Consider the following 16,186-nt stretch of genomic DNA (forward strand, 5'->3'; position numbering starts at 1 on the left):
AATAATGAAATGCCCCCAAATGTGCAGAGGAAATCTTACTAATGTCAAAACATTAGATACCATGTAGACCAGAAATCAATTAACCTCAGAATAGGAAAACTTCTGGGATGCAGAGACCATCCCTTATATCCTTTTCTACAACCTAAAACAGTAATACTAATGGAAATTAGCATTCACTGAACACCTACTGAGTTCTAGTCACATTCACACACGTTAACTTTTTAAATTCTCGCTACCGGATAGGTACTGATTGTTACCAATTTACATTCCTGAGAACGCAGTCAGAGAGATTTGTTAAGTCGCTCAAGGTGACACACTGCAGCAAGCAGGAGTCAGGATTTGAATCCGAAGCAGTGCAGAAAACGCAGGTCTGCCACGGGAAAATTAATGACCCACAGCCACCCTGTGGCTCTGCGCCATAACTGGGAGACAGCCTGGTTCTCGTGACTCCTCGGTCTTACAGTTTTCACCGAACTGCATGACTGCGGGAGCAAAGTGACCACGTGAGCCCTCTCCCTCCCTCCTCCTCCCCGCGAGGGACAGTGACTGTCTGGCCAAGGGCAAGTCACAGGTGCAGCAACGTGCCAGGACTGGATCCGAGCCCCAGGGCGCGAGCTCCCCCGCAGCGTCACCAGGAGGACGGGAGGAGGGGAACTTGGCCAGGTGTGGCTTCGGATGCTGCAGGTCACAAGTGCGCTGAAAGTGCGGCTAGAAGCCTGGCCAGTTCTGTAAAACGGGGCTCGCGAGGAACTATGACCATGGTCGTGGTTTCTGTAACCGGGCCTGACGACCTCTGGCGGCAGGGTTTCGGTCCCCCGCGCCCCAGACTAGCCGAGACGTCAGGGCATGGCCGCAGGGACGCGGCTGGCCCTCCTAACGTGGACCAGCTCTCCCCTGGGGGCGTGGCCGCCGGCGCGGGTCGGGCCAATGAGAGCTGCGGTCGGGCTCGTCCGGCCGGGCGCGCCCGGCTGCCGGGGGCTGCGTCACCCGGGGGCGGGGCTCCCGGGCCGGCGCGAGGCGCGGCGGGTCACGCGGGGCGCGGCGCCGGCTATAAGTAGCGGCTGGCGGCGTGCGCCGCTAGAGTGATGGCTGCCGGCGCGCGCTGCGTGCTCGCCCTTCTCGGCTGCTGAGGCGCCCGCGGCTTCTCCCGGGTGGGTCTTCAGCCTCGCCGAGCCATCCCCAGAGCCTCCGCCCCGGGCCGTGTGCTCGCCGACCGCAGGTGCGTGCGTCCGTGGACCCAGTGCGCCGCCGCAGTCCGGACTGCCCGTCTCCCGCTCGGCCCCTCGTTTCCTCTGGTGAGTGGCGGCGCCACCTTGGACAGGCTCTTTCTTTTCCCCGGGGCCCGGCGCGGACGCAGCGGCGCGGGGGGTGGCCGGGTGTGCCGGTAGCCGCGGGATTCTGCTTTCGTCGCCGCCCGTCTCTCTCCCCGCCACCGCGCCCTACCCCATTCCACCCCGCCCTCCCGCCCGGCCGCCCGCCCGGTCTCCCGCCCGCGGGCCTTTTTGGCGGTCCCCGGGCGGCGCGCGCGGGAACGGCCCTTTTCCGGTTTTCGCGGGGAGGGCGCGCGCGGCGGGGCGGGGGCCGGACTGGGCGCGCGCGGGCCCAGGAGGTCCCCGGCGCCACGTGCCCACCTCCCGGCGCGTCCTGCGCGGGGCGGGAGATAGCGGATCGCGGGTGGAGGGCAGGGCCGGGGGCCCCCAGTCCGGGGGTTGCCCCGCGGGGTGCCGGACGGGCCCCCCTCCCCAAGGGCGCACCGCTATTGTCATTTTCTCCCCCCTTCCTAGGATGAACTTGCGTCCTTTCTCTTCTCCGCCATGGAATTCTGCTCCGTGCTTTTAGCCCTCCAGAGCCAAAGACACCCCAGACAAGAGATGCCCATACGCAGCGTATAGCAGTAACTCCCCAGCTCGGTTTCTGTGCCGTAGTTTACAGTATTTAATTTTATATAATATATATTATTTATTATAGCATTTTTGATACCTCACGTTCTGTTTACACATCTCGAAAACCGCTCAGTAATTCTATTAATTGAAAAAACCACTACTCTAGAGAATGGCATCTACCGTGGCAACGCTGATTACCAGTACTTCTGGTCCATTGGTAGACTACCTATGGATGCTTATCCTGGGCTTCATTATTGCATTTGTCTTGGCATTCTCCGTGGGAGCCAATGATGTAGCAAATTCGTTTGGTACAGCCGTGGGGTCAGGTGTAGTGACCCTGAAGCAAGCCTGCATTCTAGCTAGTATCTTTGAGACAGTGGGCTCGGTCCTCCTGGGGGCCAAAGTGAGCGAGACGATCCGGAAGGGCTTAATTGACGTGGAGATGTACAACACGACCCAGGACCGGCTGATGGCCGGCTCCGTCAGTGCGATGTTTGGTGAGTTCTTATGTATTGGCCCCATAACGGTGGGTGAGCAAATCCCTCTCGTGGGTAGTTCATTCTTGTGCACCGCCTTTCAGGTTATTTCCTTCAGGATGCACTGCGTACATAATGGAATCTTGCCGTTTGCTTAATGAAACTTGACGTCTTTCAGGTTCTGCTGTGTGGCAACTGGTGGCTTCGTTTTTGAAGCTGCCCATTTCTGGAACCCATTGTATTGTTGGTGCAACCATTGGCTTCTCCCTGGTGGCAAAGGGGCAGGAGGGTGTCAAGTGGTCTGAACTGATCAAAATTGGTATGTTTAATTCTTTATTTTTTTTGCCCTAACCGGTATGTTTAATTCTAAATGGTTTTTTATCTTTCTTGTGTTACCATTGTGTTGTGTGTGGGAGTATATGGTGTAAGGTTGGAGGGACGGACTAAAGGTTTGAAAAGGGAGAGCTAAAATTTAAAATGTGTTTTGATTCCTGACTTTCACGAGCTGACCTTTTTCCTTCCTGTGTTCTATTCCAGTGATGTCCTGGTTCATCTCTCCGCTGCTTTCTGGTATTATGTCTGGAATTTTATTCTTCCTTGTTCGTGCATTCATCCTCCGCAAGGTAATCCTTTTCTCCCCCTGGTGTGACCTGTAATAGCATTCTTAAAAATGTGATTGGTATGTAGATGTATGGCCTTGGAAAGTTAGAAAAATTCTTTATGTTCTGCACCTTGTATGTTGTGGAGTTCACTGAAAGAAGCACGTTTTCAATACCCAAAAAGACATTTAGGAAGGAAAAATGGAATGAATACTGTGATGTGCTCGGAAACAGAAGAGTCTGGAAGTGAGAAATTGAGGTGTATTTGAAGTGGCTTTTTCTAGCTGTCGGCAGAGTACTGCTTTAACAACACTGTCATTTGCAGGCCAGTTTGATTTGTAAGTGGGATTCAACAAGTCACAATCTCCGGGTGGCTTTTTCTTAGCTGCTGGTTAAAATGGAGTCATTTGGGTCTCTACATAGTTATTATTTCTGTAGTGTTGGTTGACACAACCTGTCCCAACCAGTTGATAAGCTTCTAGGTGGGAACTCTACCTCTCACAGTGACTTGACTCTAATGTCTCAGTCTAGGTAAAAAGGAACCAGTAAGGGTAATTTTTGTTTTGCTTTTTTTCTTGGGAAGAAAAAACAATCTCCAGAAAGCCTTTTATTTCCTTTCTATTTGAAAATCCCTTTTGAGGGACCCGATAGCATTTCTTTTATCAAGAAGTCTGGTGCCGGCTCCAAAATAAATGTAGACAACAAGGGATGTTGTCATTGGACTGAGTTACAGCAAGAATAAATGTATTTTTCTCAGGAAACAAAGTTGTCCTTTTCCTGAGGTGAATGACTCTTAACTGCCCATTGTGAGTAGTTAAAAATGCTCCTAACTGTAGGAATCTGAGTGAAGGCAGATAGGTGACTTAATCCCAAGGGGTAAGAATGTGTTCAGACCCACTTGTTTGGTCTCATTCTAAGCTTCTCTAAGGAAGAATTGGTACCTCTTTTCTATAGAAATTCTGTGGTTGGTGAAGTGACTCCCCAGTCATCTTTTACCGTGGCCTGAGTCTGGCAAAAGATAGCAATGCAACATTTTGGAAACTTAAAAACCTCTATAGCCTGGTACAATTTGAGAGTAAACAGTTTGTTGATATTAATGGACTCAAAGTCTGACATTGTCTCCTTTAGCAATGATTTAGCATTGATCCAGTGTGATTAGCACCTCCCCTCCCCCCAACCGTAGACTGTGATAATATGATGCTTTAATTCGAGGCTGACTACTCACGGATCAGAATTTTCAGTATCTTTAGAGCCGAAAGACTTGCTCCTTCCCAGAGAACCGGGAGAATTAATAGGATCCCCTGTTACGGGTTCCTGCTCCTAAAGGTTTACACTGCGTCTTTGTTGATTATTGGGAAACAGGTGCTTCTGATTCTGGAGAGGCTTTGTGTGTCTTAAGCCAAAACAAACTTCATTTCCTGAGGGGGAATGGTGGCGCTCTGGGGTGCAGAGAGGGAGTTTCAGGTGCCCAGAACCTCTCCTTTGGGGAATGCATGCCACGTACTTAACCCCCAATTACTGAGAGCTTAAGTTAAATATATTAACTTCTTATACTTGGGTGTGAGGATGGGTATGACCAAAAATGATTGGAATAGTATTTAAAACTATTCAGTACTGACTTTGAGGATCTCCACCCCACCGACATACTCTTTTGTCCAATCTATCAATAACATGAATTTTTAGGTAATGAGTGTGACTATTTCTGGCTACTGTTAGGTTTTAAATCTCAAGAAAACATCTTCAGACGGGTAACTTTTGGGGTCCTGGCTATTAAAATCTGAATATTTGACCATTAAGATACTTCCCAATTAAAGATTCTATTTTGGAAATTAATGTTAAAATTGTTTTTTTATATGTTCAATTTTCTGGACATACCAACAGTACTGGGTAGTCTAGTAGGAAAAAACAGTGGAGGTGAGGTACTTCCCTTAAGGACTGGAATAAACAAGGACTGGGGAAGGAAATTGCCTGTTGAGGGTTTAAGTTCTAGTCAAAGAAAATGGATCTTCAGCATTCTCCCTTCTGTTAAGAATCACATTATTAAATATATTTAGGGCATCTTTTCAAGTCAGAGGAATCTTTTTCTTCAGACAAAAGTTTATGGAATGTCCAATGTATAAAAAATGAGCTATTCTAGTTGAAAATGGGAGATTTATGAAGACCCTTTTCCCATCCCACATGCCTGGATAATGAGACATTTACCTTCAGGTAGTTCTAAGTGTGTGCTAGATAGGTCAAATTGTGGTAAACATTTCATAAAAATGTTAGCCCTGGTACCTCTTGGGAGTGACAGGAGTTTGGAGGAAAGAGAAGTCCCCACGTAATGTCTAGAACTCTAATGGGTTTTGATTTTGGGGGTGAGGGGGCGTCTTAGGTTCCTTGGAGAATTTCTTAAAGCCATGATAGTTCTTAGAAAAGGACACACCCCTCAGTTTCCTGTCCTTACTGACTACCCTTGGGGTATGACCCACATCATTACATTATTCTGGGATGCTTGGGTTTTACTGGCTATTTTTATTTTGGGTAATTCTCTATCTGTAGCATTCTACTAAACTGGACAGAGCACTAAAATTCAGTGTGGTTTTCACTGAGGGCCCATTTCGACTGATTTGGAATGGAACCTCTGTTTTCCGTTTCATTGATCTTGAGCCATTAACGCACTGTTGCCGATATATTGATGATTCTTTCCCTCTGTCTCTTCCTCCCCAAGATTTTCCCTCGGATTGTGATCCAGGATTGTATTAAACCTTTAGGCTAACAACACCTTTAAAGTTTAGCCTTCCTGTATATTCAGACCTGTGTCTCACTCTCTAACTCTTGTCTCCAGTCACACTGGCTTTCTTGCTGTTCCTCAGACAATTCAAGTGTTTGCCCCAGGGGCTTTGCACTTGCTGAAGTCTCTGGGATATCCTGCCCTCCAGATAGCCTGCTCTGTGGCGTGCTCTTCTCTGCCCCTGGGTGTGTACATGGCTCATGGCTTGTTGACATAACACATTATTTGTGTCTTTGCTCCACTGATAGTCTTTGACCCCCTCCACCCCAATGAAAGCGTGCTCCTCCTTCCATCACTGCCTCCTTATCCTTTTTTTTTCATGGCACTATTCTGTACTGGAATGTGATGTCAGCTCTGTGAGAGCAGGAACTTAGTCTGTCATTCCCATATTTTAGTGCCGGAAATAGTGCTTGGCACAGTCTGGTGAATGAGGGAGTGGCCAAGTGTACAATTGATTTTGATCTTAGCACTTTGGTCAATCATTAGTTGTGGCTTATTTATCAAATGTCTAGATAAGACGGTCGTTGCAGGTGTATTCTGCAGCCCGTTTTATTTTTAAGAGATGCAAGTATAAAGTCAGAAAGGTAATATCTCCTAGTCTGTTTCTTGACATCTCTTACAGATGTATGTAGTACATCTTCAGGTGTGTACTTAGATTTACATCTGGACACTAGGTACCTTAGCACTGGAAGTTCAAACATCACCAGTCACTAGAATAGGCAGCCTTGTTAAAAATAACAGCAGCAAAAAAACCCCAGCAAACCGCAGAAGGTAAAACCAAACATAAACTTACGTTTAGATAGATGTAAAAGATGAGATCGACCTTGGTGGGACGACGTCCAGGAGCAAATGTAGAAAGACGCTATTTCGCCTTGGAAACTCCTAGTTCTTGGCACTATAGTCCTGGAAGCTGCCCTTTTATAAAAGGTTCTTTGAAAATGGGTTAACTTTTTTACAGCTTTTAAAATATTGATCTTAATGATATTTTACAGGCAGATCCAGTTCCTAATGGTTTGAGAGCTTTGCCAGTGTTCTATGCCTGCACAATTGGGATAAACCTCTTTTCCATCATGTATACTGGAGCACCTTGTAAGTACATATCAAAATATTTAAATGTGAATTTAAAGTTGTTTATAAAACTTGCATTAAATGCCCAATTTACCCCTTTTTGCTTTACAGGGCTGAAATCTCCTAGAAGGTGACTGGCCTGCGCCCATTTCAGAAGGCTGCAGGCTAGTGTATGCTGAGTTAACCTAGATAGTTTTTCAACCAAAGAGACCTGCTCAGATTCTAAATCACTACAGACATTTACTCTTTAGTCTTCACAGGATCCACCAATAATTTGATCTCCCTCCCTCTCTCCTGTCTATGCCAAAAATACTGAAATTGGTATTTACCTGGACGACTGGCCACTGAAGAGTCATTAGTCAAACTTGGTTGTCAGTAATTGGTCATTTAGTACTAGTTTGCTGGATGCTCTGATTTTTCTCTCCCGAATGGAGCCACTTTTGTTTCTAAGTACTAAAATTTAATCCCCTGAATCTGCTTGAATGAGAAGAGCTGGGATGTTTAACACCTGCTCTAAGTACACTTGGAAGAAGAATTCATGCAGCTAAGAGGAAAAATAATTTGTGACAATATAAAGATTGAGATGTTGATTACTTTTATGTTGGGAGGAAGGCAAAGCCCGGATTCAGTTATGACAGTACGTGTTTAATTTAGCAACCGAAAAAGATTGATTACCTGTAACTTGTCAGACAGGTCAGTACATGCCTTGATCAGTTAGTTTTTGTCTAGATTCATTTGGCTTGGTGGCCTTTGACCTCTCAAGTCAGTGGCTTTCAATCTTTCGACGGTTTTGATGCGCTGGAAGAAATACATTGTACGTTGCTGCCCAGGACACACATGCGTATAGAGAGGGAGGGGGAGAGGAAGAAAGATAACTGGAAGAGTGTCTTGAAGCTACTTAACCTTACTTTGTGCTGTGCACTCATACTTCCGAAGATTCTTTTTAGCTTTTTAAAATGCTCATTGTGGCCCACTAAATTGATTTCATTTCTAATTAATGGATGGTAACTTGCTTCGTAAACCTCAGTGAAGTAATAAGCCACTGACCAAAAATGGAGTTAGCTAAGTATTTTTAACCTTGTCTTTATTCTTGGAATAATCAGGAAAGAAATTAGACAACTCTATGAGAATATTGATCTTATTTAGGAGATACCAGGCTCCTTAACAAATGGTACAGGCAAAACAAAGCTCGCCTGCCACATTTCCATTCTGTTTTAAATTGGGTTCTTCATGCCTAAAAAAGTTCTCCATGAGGCTGTAAGCACTGATGTTTCATGTGGCAGCAGCGAAGCTCCTAGTTCAGTGACATTAGAATGATTTTCAGTCATTTTTGAAAAGAGAACACAGATATTTTTGTCCTGTCCTTTGGTGGATCATTTACAAGAAAAGCCAGTTGCATTTCCCCTTTTTGACTTGGAACGTAGACAAATTTAAATTGTGATAGGGATTGATTAAATTTCATGTATATTTTAGTTTGTGTGACTTAACGGCATTAGGATGGAGAACAGGAATTGAAATGGAAAGATTTAGTCACTATAGAACTTTAGCTTTGAAGGGACCTCAATTTACATCTGATTTTTAAATATTAATCATTTTGAGGAGCAGTTGAATTTCCATTTTATAAGCAGTTCCTAATAAGCAAAATAAAGCAAACGGGCACAAGTAAGCAAGCTGCTCTTGGGTAAACCACGGATCATTATAACCTCTCCCAGGCTTAAGTAGGATTCTCTGGTGCTTTGCCTCCATGGTTAATATAGTCTAGTGGCTTGGAGCCTGTTGGCATTTAAGTGATAACCGGATGACTAACTTCATGATCCCTGAGCCATGGGAGAAGTAGGCACGGCTCTAAGATGTGGCTGGTTAGTGCAGTTGCCACTACACGTTGTCCTTTCGTGCAGGACAGACCTTTGAACTGTTCTTATCTTTTGATAACGTCCCAGTTTTTTGTATCTTACTTTGAGAATGCATCCTAAGAGATAATCTTCACTGTAAAGGATTTTACTAGTACAATGGCTGTGATAACTTCCACAGGGAATTAATTGTATCAGTCTGAGAAATGTGAGGACAGGGGCACTTTCCTTTTTTGACTGAAGTCTCTGCAAACACAATGTGTGGCAGCTCCCATCTGGAGGCTGGGAATGGAACACTTCCATTTTTTTTTTTCAAAGCTAGTTGCAGATCCTCAGTGTGGTAACCCTTGCTGTCTTCTAAAGCAAAGAAAAGGAAAAGGCTAGTCTGTGAAGGAGCTGGGGAGACTTCAGTCTAGCAGCTGTTTACAGTGGGCCAGACTGGTGGGGGTTTCAGATGCCATGAGATTTTCCTCCCAGATCTGCTATAGCTGCTCGCACCGTAAATCCTGTGGACCTAAGGCTGGCAGCAGCTGGAAAGGGTGATGGGCTGGCTTGGGGAACCCGAGTCCCCACAGGAGGGTTTACACATGTTTGCAGGGGGCAGTTGCCCTGGGGTTTTCAAGATGCACCATTTTATTTCCTAGTGCTGGGCTTTGACAAACTTCCTCTGTGGGGTACCATCCTCATCTCGGTGGGATGTGCAGTTTTCTGTGCCCTTATCGTCTGGTTCTTTGTATGTCCCAGGATGAAGAGAAAAATTGAACGTAAGTAACAAATTATAGCAGAAAATTTTAACTTAGTAATGTTGTGCTTGATTTTTGTTTGGCCGCCTATAAAAATTGCTACTTGGATAGATTGGTAAAGCCAGAAAATTTAAATGGAAATTTAAGGACGTAGTTTTATTGTCCAAAATATGTTTTTACTGACTTAAAATGATCTGAGACCTAGTCATAAGACATTTGATGTGGGCTGCCAGACAGGCTAGGCACTTAGTCTCTTTTTTATTGTGCCTTGATCACTTGGGAAGGATTGAGGATATACCTTTAATGAAAACTAAAAGGTAGGTACAAAATATTTTCACAGGAAACACTTATTAAAGCTACTACTGTGTATAACTTTAGGTTCAGGTGTTCAGAGCTATGTTAATGTGTATATCTGACTTGAGACTTGGTTAATTCTCAGACCTGGAGCAGATGTTCTAGAGGTAGACATTTGCAGATGTCGTGAAGGAATCACTTAGACCAGTACTACACGTAGTATTACAGTGAAATCAAATCCTGCATGGATTTTGGTTAGTATCAGTCTTATTTAATCTTGGACTCCCTTCTGAGTACTTGGGCTCTCTTGAAATGCCCTTTTCCTGTCGTTTTCATCCGCAAATGCTTGGTAGTGATTTAAGCTTGCTCTTTGCAGCGGATGGCCGCCCAGGCTGCAGTGGCGCGGGGAAGAGTGCTGCGTCATGCAGCGCGCTGGGCGGCCTCCGAGCCGTCTACCGGGCCCGGCTCAGTGGGAACGAGGCTTCAGGACTTCGTGACCTCGTTTTTCCCCTCCGTCTGGGAGACGATGAGACAAGTCTAGCTAATGTTTTATGTCCCAGTCTGTAGCTTGACTGTGATGCCTCAGTGAACATGTAAACAGACTGGGCATTGGTATGAAAGGCAGAAAACATTCCTAACGGGTCATGGAATTTAGAACCAGAAGGCCCATCTCTTTGTTTTGTAGCGGTGGGAGTTACAGTCGCCTTTAGTTGCCTGCATTGAGCTGTGACACTGTGCTTGAATGCAGGGACTGAAATTTGCGGACATTCCTCTTATAAAAAGAACGTGAACTAGGTACAGCCTGACTTCCAGTTCTCTGTCAGCCCTGTCTGAGCTGCCTTCCACTACTGATGGGGTCAGTAGGGAACTAGAATGGTTTTTACCTTTGTAAAGGGTTATAAAAAACAAGAATACACAACAGCCCACAGAACCTAAAATATTTTACTGTCTGGGTCTTTAATAAAAAAGTTTGCAACCTCTGATAAGAGGGTGTTCTGCATTTGCATTGCTGGTTTCTACCCAAATGAAACGTAAGAGAGATGACGAGGCAGACAGGAGAAGTATCTTGAACTTTGGCTGAAGGTGACCTGTGTTCTTACTTTGAGATGGGGGAACGGAGAAATCTAGAACGAGTTAGTTTGGTCAAAATCAAACAAAACATCCTTCTTTTCTAGGAGAGATCAAGTCTAGTCCTTCTGAAAGCCCGTTAATGGAAAAAAAGAACAGCTTGAAAGAAGACCATGAAGAAACAAAGCTGTCTGTCAGTGACGTCGAGGCCAGGAACCCCGCTTCTGAGGCCGGGTCTGCCCCGGTACCCCTCCGGGCTGTGGTGGAGGAGAGGACGGTCTCCTTCAAACTTGGAGACTTGGAGGAAGCCCCGGAGCGGGAGAGGCTTCCGAGCGTGGACCTGAAGGAGGAGACCAGCATAGATGGTGCCATGAACGGTGAGTGGGCTCCCCTTGGGTGGGGGAAGTCGGGGTTCCCTTTGTTACCACTGCTGTGGGGCGGCTCATAGTTTGGACCTGGTGCTCTTGGAGTTGACCGTTACCTTTTGGTTCTTGGCCAGGCACAGTGCAGTTGCCTAATGGGAACCTGGTTCAGTTCAATCAAGCCGTCAGTAACCAGATCAACTCCAGCGGCCACTATCAGTACCACACCGTGCACAAGGATTCTGGCCTGTACAAAGAGCTGCTCCACAAGTTACACCTGGCCAAGGTGGGAGACTGCATGGGAGACTCGGGCGACAAACCCCTGAGGCGTAACAACAGCTACACCTCCTACACCATGGCGATCTGCGGCATGCCCCTGGACTCCTTCCGTGCCAAAGAGGGCGAGCAGAAAGGGGAGGAGATGGAGAAGCTGACCTGGCCGAACACGGACAGCAAGAAGCGAATTCGAATGGACAGTTACACCAGTTACTGCAACGCCGTGTCTGACATCCACTCGGCGTCCGAGATCGACATGAATGTCAAGGCAGAGATGGGTCTGGGGGACAGAAAAGGCAGCGGCAGCTCTCTCGAGGAGTGGTATGACCAGGACAAACCTGAAGTGTCTCTCCTCTTCCAGTTCCTGCAGATCCTCACAGCCTGCTTTGGGTCCTTCGCCCATGGTGGCAATGACGTCAGGTCAGTCAGTTACGATTCTTGGCATTGCGTGTTTTATTTTTATACCACCTCGTCCTTTTATGAGGCTCTGCTTGTGGCTATGGTACTCACACCACCCGTGGGACACTGAATAATCTAGAGAGGATGAGGAAGTCGCAGTTAATGACTTAAAACAGGAAGAAATCTTTTTTTCTTCAGAGAGATTACAAAGAATATGTTTAACTCTGTTCCTGTAGATGATGTCAACACAGAGCTTTCATGGGGAAGCCTTTTGGTCTGTTGACTTGGGATCCGCTTCTTTGGTAGTAATCACTGCTCCACAGAATGAATTTGTAGGTTAATCTTAGTTTTGTGATTTGTAAACTGTTCATTGGAACCCCAGATTTGCTGTAGGTGGCCTGTAGGAGGGAGAGGACAGGCCACCAAATGTGTGGCATTCCCCCTGAGAAGGGCTCTCGTTTCCTTCTGTTGTGTGTGCGGGGGTTCCTTTTATTTATTGACCAGTTTGCTGATGGAAGCTTAACTTCAGACAGCGTAGTAGGTCATTTAACAAGTAGGATCTTGCCAAGGTCTAGTTCTGCCTAAAATCATCTTTGCCCTCTTTTTCCTTTCAGCAACGCCATTGGTCCTCTGGTTGCTCTGTATCTTGTTTATGATACGGGAGATGTTTCTACAAAAGTAGCGACACCCATATGGCTTCTGCTCTATGGCGGTGTTGGTATCTGTATCGGCCTGTGGGTTTGGGGACGGAGAGTTATCCAGACCATGGGGAAGGACCTGACGCCAATCACACCCTCTAGGTAAGCGGTAAAGCAGGGCTCAGGTTAATTAATGCTCATTTCCAAAGAGAGAGGATACTGCACAGCGTGACCACGTAAGTCACACTTTGGTTACAGTAACCAAGTGTGTGCAAGTTCCCAATGCTATTCTCTGTGTTGGTGTGAACGTTTTAGATTTTACTTAGTGTCTGGCCCTTAAACATAATTTTGGTTAAATATTTATTCAACTCCAGTGGACTCTAACAGAGTGACTTTTCTGAGAAGTGTGGGCCATGACCGAATAGCCACATATATTTGGCCTTTGTCTTTACTGAATTCTTCAAAATTTATTAGAATCTTCAAAATAAAAGCACAGACCTTAATAATGGGCTTCTAGAAAACCTTAAAACCTCAAACCTTGGAAAAGAGGAATCTCATGGCCTAAATTAAAATACATTTCAGGAGTTAAAGCAAACTAAAGGTGTCAGTGGAGGTTTGCCACTAGGTAGAGCACAGAACTACTTAACTTTGAGGTAGTGCTGGCTTATTAAAATTTAAATTCCGTTCCTGATAAGTGATCTTTTTGTGTCTACAGCGGCTTCAGTATTGAACTGGCGTCTGCCCTCACGGTAGTAATTGCATCAAATATTGGCCTTCCCATCAGTACAACACATTGTAAAGTAAGTGTAATGTCGCAGACCCGTATCTTTCCAATGGTTCTAGTAGATACGTGGAGGGCTTTTTTGGTTTTGTTTTCACTTTGATACTTTGGTATAAGAAGTTTTATGCAGTTGGAGTCTTGATGAGTTCACATGTTTAGGATGAGTGACTGTTAAGAATGCAGAGGCTTATTACATTTTGCAATTTCTTGTGTCTGTTACTTTAAGCAGATAATGTTTTCTTCCCAAATGATGCAGAAGCCCTTTCATATAGAGTTAGTGAGTCCGTGAGGCTTGTTGGACTGTTGAAGGGCAGTTTATCTTATTTTTTTGAGTGGGAGGTAATTGTTTGTTTATTTTTAAGGGAGGTACTGGGGATTGAGCCCAGGACCCTCATGCATGCTAAACATGTGCTCTACCACTTGAGCTGTACCCTTCCCCCTAAAGGATTACACTCTTAAAGCAGTTTATTTTATTTTTTTGTTTGTTTTCGGGGAGGCGGTAATTAGGTTTATTTATTTAATTATTTTTTTCAATAGAAGTGCTGGAGATCAAACCCAGGACTTCGTGCAAGCTGAGCACGCACGGCAGTGCGCACTCTGCCACTGGAGCTATACCCTCCCCCCAACGCAGTTTATTGTTGTTAATCTAGTTCCTTAAGCTCCAGTAGCTGGGGGAGGGTATAGCTCAGTGGTAGAGTGTGTGCCTAGCATGCACGAGGTCCTGGGTTCAATCCTCACCACTGCCGTTAAAAATAAAATAAACTTAATTACCTCCCCCCCTAAAAAATTCAAAAAAAGTTCTAGCAGCTCAGAAAGGAAAAAGGAAGTTTTCCTGTCCTACTGTATTTTGCCCCAGTTAGCACAGATTCAGTGACTGGGTTTTATATTGCCTTCATCTTCCCGTGAGTAAGCTCCCTGACCTGTTACAAACCAGCTCTCCTGGAACGGCCGGGCTCCTGACCTACACACGGTCATGTGTCTGTTTAGCAAAATGCCACCGGCCCTTCAGTAACCAGTTTCCTCGATCGTTTTCCCCCGTAGGTGGGCTCTGTTGTGTCTGTCGGCTGGCTCCGATCCAAAAAGGCTGTTGATTGGCGACTCTTCCGCAACATCTTCATGGCCTGGTTTGTCACAGTCCCCATCTCTGGCGTGATCAGTGCTGCTATCATGGCGGTCTTCAAGTATGTCATCCTCAAAGCGTGAAGCCGTTTGAGATGAAAGTCGGGTCAATGTTTGGGACCACCTTAGACATTCCTGCTCCTTGGAAGAATGATGACAGTGTTACAGGAGACCGACAGGAGTCTTTGTAAAGTTAGGGAGCTGTGGGAGGGAAGCGCTCCTCGTGCTATAATTAATTGCTTTTGTGCTAAATATGACTTGTCTCAAAATTAGCGACGTATAACAGCCAGGTTTCCACGGGTTCCTCTTGACGTCCCTTTCCTTCTGGGCTGTGAATTCCTGTACATACTTCTCTACTTTTTGTATCAGGCTTCAATTCCATTATGTTATAATGTTGTCTCTGAAGATCACGTGTGATTTTTTTTTTTTTTAAACGACCATTCAGAGCCCTTTGGCGGGGTGCGCTCTGCTTTGTTGGCTTCACCAGCTTCTGCCCGAACACGCACAGGGACTTAACAGAAACCATAGCCGAAGCTTCCCTCATAGTCTCTTAGAGAAATAGTCATTTGTCCTCTGCCCTCCCGTCGGTAGCGGCAGGTTCTCTTGGCATTTGTGGGAGCTTCTTACAGGGACGAGGTTCTTTGGACACAGTGAAAATTAAGTTAGTAGTAACTTCTTTGCAAGCAGTTCGTTGACTGTTACTGCTAAGAAGAAGTAGGAAGAAAAATCCCTCTGGCCGTCTTGGTTATTTCTTTAAGATTTCTGGCAGTGTGGGATGGATGAAGGAAGTGGAGTATGAACTTTGGGTGAGTTAAATAATGGGCCAGCCTTCCATGTTCATCTGTCTACCTCTGAACTGAATAAAAAAGCCTACAGTTTTTAGAAAACTTGTTCCCATGGTTTTTGTTCGTATTTGAAGCATATCCTGATCAGTTAGCCGTTTGTCATTCTTAGGAGCGTGTGACTCAACAAATGAGAACTGCTCTCTAGCTTTTAAAGTTTTCCACTCCTCCCTGTTATGTTTCTTTTTTTAAAATACTTTTTCTTGGCTTTTTTTTTGTTGTTTCCGGGGGTGGCGGTAATTAGGTTGGTTTGTTTATTGTTTTAACAGGTACTAGGGATTGAACCCTGGACCTCACGCATGCTAAGCATGTGCTTTACCACCGAGTCACGCCCTCCCCCCGTCCCCGTTAGGTTTCTTGTGATTCCAGAATGTACGTGACATTACTCCATGGGGACTATTCTTAACAGTTTGGCATTTCTCCTTTTACTAGCACACCCCAGACATTTTCACAGTCACATGCAGAGATCTACTTGTTTTTAGCAGCCACAAAGTTTTCCTGTTTGAATGGACTTTTATTTTACCAGATCCTTACTTAAATTGTTTGCAGCATCGCTACTACTAAGAATGCTAAAATGAGTAGGGGGGTGTTGTGTGTGTGTTGTGTGTGTAGCTCAGCTGCACTGGAAAATTCGCAGCGCTGGGTTCTTTAGTCTTGACGCTTGATCAGAACAGTTGAGGAAGAGTGCATTGCTTTGCAAACTACGTTGATGGCTCCTGCCCTAAGAGTTGGTTTCAGGAAGATGCTTTAGGAAGACGGTAACAAGGTTAAGACTGTGCCTGCCTGACCTGTGCCTGAGGGACATGAGACCACTGGATGTGCGCTCACCGTGGAGCCTCTCAGTAAGTGTTCCCCACTCCGTGTCAAGTACTGCACTGAGCTTTGTATGTACATTCAGCCCTCCAGGCCTTTTGCAGTAGGCCTTCCCATTGTTTTGCAGATGACAAAACAGACCTGGGGACCTTCCGTATCTTCCCCAGTAGTTAGCTGAGAATGGACAGGACCTGTAGCCCCA

General features: G+C 45.7%; 1 protein-coding gene across 1 annotated transcript; it reads left to right on the forward strand.

Moving 5' to 3' along the window:
* The first annotated feature begins 1,033 nt into the window (after positions 1–1,033).
* On the forward strand, positions 1,034–15,216 carry SLC20A1 (solute carrier family 20 member 1). The gene is made up of 11 exons (XM_072951475.1): positions 1,034–1,295; positions 1,785–2,380; positions 2,538–2,678; positions 2,897–2,982; positions 6,724–6,820; positions 9,294–9,413; positions 10,862–11,131; positions 11,254–11,812; positions 12,406–12,591; positions 13,145–13,229; positions 14,252–15,216. The coding sequence occupies exons 2-11, from the start codon at positions 2,053–2,055 to the stop codon at positions 14,411–14,413; spliced, it is 2,034 nt and encodes a 677-aa protein (XP_072807576.1). The 5' UTR covers positions 1,034–1,295; positions 1,785–2,052; the 3' UTR covers positions 14,414–15,216.
* The last annotated feature ends 970 nt before the right edge of the window (positions 15,217–16,186 follow it).

This window comes from Vicugna pacos, chromosome 28 (assembly GCF_048564905.1).
Source record: "Vicugna pacos chromosome 28, VicPac4, whole genome shotgun sequence".
Classification (NCBI taxonomy): domain Eukaryota; kingdom Metazoa; phylum Chordata; class Mammalia; order Artiodactyla; family Camelidae; genus Vicugna; species Vicugna pacos.

Coding starts and splice junctions, on each gene's coding strand:
- SLC20A1 (XM_072951475.1), top strand. CDS start 2,053: ATGGCATCTACCGTGGCAACGCTGATTACCAGTACTTCTGGTCCATTG. Junction 2,679..2,896: donor GTCTGAACTGATCAAAATTG/GTATGTTTAATT, acceptor GTTCTATTCCAG/TGATGTCCTGGTTCATCTCT. Junction 12,592..13,144: donor ACGCCAATCACACCCTCTAG/GTAAGCGGTAAA, acceptor TTGTGTCTACAG/CGGCTTCAGTATTGAACTGG.